This window comes from Pagrus major, chromosome 6 (assembly GCF_040436345.1).
Source record: "Pagrus major chromosome 6, Pma_NU_1.0".
NCBI classification, from domain to species: domain Eukaryota; kingdom Metazoa; phylum Chordata; class Actinopteri; order Spariformes; family Sparidae; genus Pagrus; species Pagrus major.
Window position 1 is genome coordinate 15,908,866 of NC_133220.1, and position 4,313 is coordinate 15,913,178.

General features: G+C 41.2%; 1 protein-coding gene across 1 annotated transcript; it reads left to right on the plus strand.

The window, feature by feature from the left end:
• The first annotated feature begins 2,322 nt into the window (after window positions 1-2,322).
• Window positions 2,323-4,313, plus strand: LOC140997820 (uncharacterized). The gene is made up of 8 exons (XM_073467856.1): window positions 2,323-2,488; window positions 2,643-2,767; window positions 3,006-3,070; window positions 3,162-3,361; window positions 3,501-3,666; window positions 3,780-3,944; window positions 4,058-4,128; window positions 4,252-4,313. Exons 1-8 carry the CDS (start codon window positions 2,323-2,325, stop codon window positions 4,311-4,313), a joined length of 1,020 nt encoding a protein of 339 aa, XP_073323957.1.

The following is a 4,313-nucleotide window of genomic DNA, read 5'->3' on the forward strand; positions in this document are numbered from 1 at the left end:
ACAACTGAAATTACCTTCACAGTCGCAGAGTTATCAGCCAGTCCATCTGCTGCATCACCCTCAATAACTTCTCATGTCACTCAAACATCTCCTGAACACCCAACTGAAACAACAGAAACAATTCCCGAGACCACACAGCTTCCTTCAACTAGCCAAGAACCATCTACAACAGTAAGGTCCTCAACCACAGAGGCACAGTTTACATCTTCTGCGACGATGACAACCACAGGAGAGTCCGTGTCAACATTGTCAACTTCAACAGTCAACACAAGTGAACCTCCAAATACCTCCAGCAGTGATCAAACAACAACTGTTATTTCCTCCACAAATGCTGAGGTATCATCCAGTCCATCTCCTGCTTCACCCTCAGTAACTTCTCATGTCACTCAAACATCTCCTGAACACCCAACTGAAACAACAGAAACAATTCCCGAGACCACACAGCTTCCTTCAACTAGCCAAGAACCATCTACAACAGGAAGTTCCTCAACCACAGAGGCACAGTTTACATCTTCTGCGATGGTGACAACCACAGGAGAGTCCGAGTCAACATTTTCAACTTCAACAGTCACCACAAGTGAACCTACAAGAACTTCCAGCAGTGATCAATCAACAACTGAAATTACCTCCACAGTCACCGAGTTATCAGCCAGTCCATCTTCTGCATCACCCTCAATAACTTCTCATGTCACTCAAACATCTCCTGAACACCCAACTGAAACAACAGAAACAATTCCCGAGAACACACAGCTTCCTTCAACTAGCCAAGAACCATCTACAACAGTAAGGTCCTCAACCACAGAGGCACAGTTTACATCTTCTGCGATGGTGACAACCACAGGAGAGTCCGAGTCAACATTTTCAACTTCAACAGTCACCACAAGTGAACCTCCAAGAACTTCCAGCAGTGATCAATCAACAACTGAAATTACCTCCACAGTCACCGAGTTATCAGCCAGTCCATCTTCTGCTTCACCCTCAATAACTTCTCATGTCACTCAAACATCTCCTGAACACCCAACTGAAACAACACCAACAATTCCCGAGACCACACAGCTTCCTTCAATTAGCCAAGAACCATCTACAACAGTAAGGTCCTCAACCACAGAGGCACAGTTTACATCTTCTGCGATGGTGACAACCACAGGAGAGTCCGTGTCAACATTGTCAACTTCAACAGTCACCACAAGTGGACCTCCAAATACCTCCAGCAGTGATCAAACAACAACTGTTATTTCCTCCACAAATGCTGAGGTATCATCCAGTCCATCTCCTGCTTCACCCTCAATAACTTCTCATGTCACTCAAACATCTCCTGAACACCCAACTGAAACAACACCACCAAGTCCCGGGACCACTCAGCTTCCATCAACTAGCCAAGAATCATCTACAACAGGAAGTTCCTCAACCATAGAGGAACAGTTTACATCTTCTGCGATGGTGACAACCACAGGAGAGTCCGTGTCAACATTGTCAACTTCAACAGTCACCACAAGTGGACCTCCAAATACCTCCAGCAGTGATCAAACAACAACTGTTATTTCCTCCACAAATGCTGAGGTATCATCCAGTCCATCTCCTGCTTCACCCTCAATAACTTCTCATGTCACTCAAACATCTCCTGAACACCCAAGTGAAACAACACCAACAAGTCCCGAGACCACTCAGCTTCCATCAACTAGCCAAGAATCATCTACAACAGGAAGTTCCTCAACCACAGAGGCACAATTTACATCTTCTGCGATGGTGACAACCTCAGGAGAGTCCGAGTCAACATTTTCAACTTCAACAGTCACCACAAGTGAACCTCCAAGAACCTCCAGCAGTGATCAATCAACAACTGAAATTACCTCCACAGTCGCAGAGTTATCAGCCAGTCCATCTTCTGCATCACCCTCAATAACTTCTCATGTCAGTCAAACATCTCCTGAACACCCAACTGAAACAACACCAACAAGTCCCGGGACCACTCAGCTTCCATCAACTAGCCAAGAATCATCTACAACAGGAAGTTCCTCAACCACAGAGGCACAGTTTACATCTTCTGCGATGGTTTCAACTACAGGAGAGTCTGAGTCAACATTTTCAACTTCAACAGTCACCACAAGTAGACCTCCAAGAACCTCCAGCAGTGATCAATCAACATCAACTGTTATGACTTCCACAGTCACCAAGTCATCAGCCAGTCCATCGTCTAGTAGCAATCCACATACAGCTTCTCCAAGTACCCAAACTTCAACAGAAATCATCCCCACAACAACACTTACAACATTTAGTCCTTCAACATCTACGATTACCCCCCTTTCAAATGCCACTGTCACTATGACAGCACCATCTACACCTCGTCAGTGTACAGAAAAGGACTGTCCAGGGTGCGTTGGAACCTGTATATTCAACACAACACTTGAAGGATGTTACTGCAACTGTGGGGAGTTTGTATTTGGAGATGCATGTGTTTTTGGAGAGAATGACACCTCTGCTGATATCGGTGAGATTTTTATCCTAAAACATAGTTCTTCAAAAAATTATAGTAGCTGAAAATAATGTATAGATTGGTTATTTGCTTTTAGCAAAATAAACGTTTAAAATTTAACAAATGTGTCATTGCAATGTCAATGTACGGGTGTCATCATTTTTTGCAGATCCAGAAAATAGACCAACCCGCAATGCAACTTTTACTTTGAGGATCCAAATGGATTTTGATGTGGCTTTTGAAGATATAAATTCTCCTCAGTCATTAGAATTCATCAAGACATTGATACAGGAGGTACATCATTTTTTCATTGTTGCATGACTTCATGATTATTACACAATAAGTGATCTAATTTCAGAGCACAAGAATCATGTCTTATAACTTATAACTTAATCAGTAATTAACAGGCAATTTTTGCAATAAGTGCTATTTATTATTTGTGTTTTGCCCTCTACTGTTTTTTACATTAGAAACCAAAGATGTGGTTTTATTCCCATAACAATGCTATAATAACATCTGTCCTCTGTTCCAGCTCGAAGCCTTATGCAAAGAAGCAGATCCACAAAACTACAAAACAGTACAAGTCATCAAGTTATCGTAGGTTTTCAATAGACTTTACTGATAAAATTATTCAAATTACTTTACCATTCAGTACAATTTGTAATATCTCTCTTTCCTTCTACTGTAGATCGGGGAGTGTGTTTGCAGAGAGCGTGGTGGAGTACCTCTATGCAAACAATGACACGCAAATCCAGTTTGTCAACAATCAGCTTGATGGGGTGTTGACTGAAATCTTGAATGACACAAGTAACCTCTACAAGATTTCTCAGGTCTTTAATGCAAGTGTCAAATTAAAGAAACTCACCTTTGAGCCACCTGAGATTACAAGTAAGTGTACAATGTGAGCTCTACACATGCATATTTGACTTCCTGCTTCTTTGCACAGTCAATATTTGTCCATGTTTTTGTATCTGTATTCTGATCCTTGTGCAAAATGAAAAATTGATATATCTTTTCAATCAATCAGATATCACAGACCTGAAGCCCTTTGTTAACTGTACCAAGTTTGCTCAATACACTGCTGAGGTTATTAATGGTCAATGGCAGTGTGTTGGACCTTGCAAAACAAACCCTGATCACTGTCATCAACATGGAGAATGTTTAAATAACATTAACGAAGGACCTGTCTGTAGGTAAGTCAAAACATCTATTCTTATTTTAATCACCAGGAGCTTAAATATGTCTAAAATGTTGCTCATACTACTAATTTATTAGCATAATTCACTCTCATGGCCCCTCTCCCCAGGTGCTTCGAGTCCAGTCTGAAGCAGTATTATGGCCCACAGTGTGACCTCTTCCGTTATGGTCCAGGTTTCTATGGAGCACTGTTTGGATCTTTGGCAGTAGCACTCATGCTCTTGATTATCATTGTCATTGCTGTCATTGCCAAAAAGAGATACACAGGTGTTTGGTGAGTCCTATTTATAAGAAAGATAATTGTCGGCAACTTTTATGTCTTGTTGCCTGTGATCATAAAGCTACAAACATTGCCATGTGAAGCTAATAAAACTGTCTATATTTTAGGAAATCAAGAAACCCGTATAACAGAAGACTGTCTGCGTTTAGTGAAGATTTCTTTGATTTCTCTGAAACAGGTCTGTCCTGGTCTATTTATTTTAGTAATAAGTTGGATATTTAAACAAAAAATATCTGTAAACAATTTCTCTGCAAGGACTTTAACATTTGCAGTTTCAACATTTTCAAATTATTTCCCCCAGGAGACCACAACTTGGGAACCGCAGGCACTTACACACCACAGGGTTCCAGGCAACATCTATAA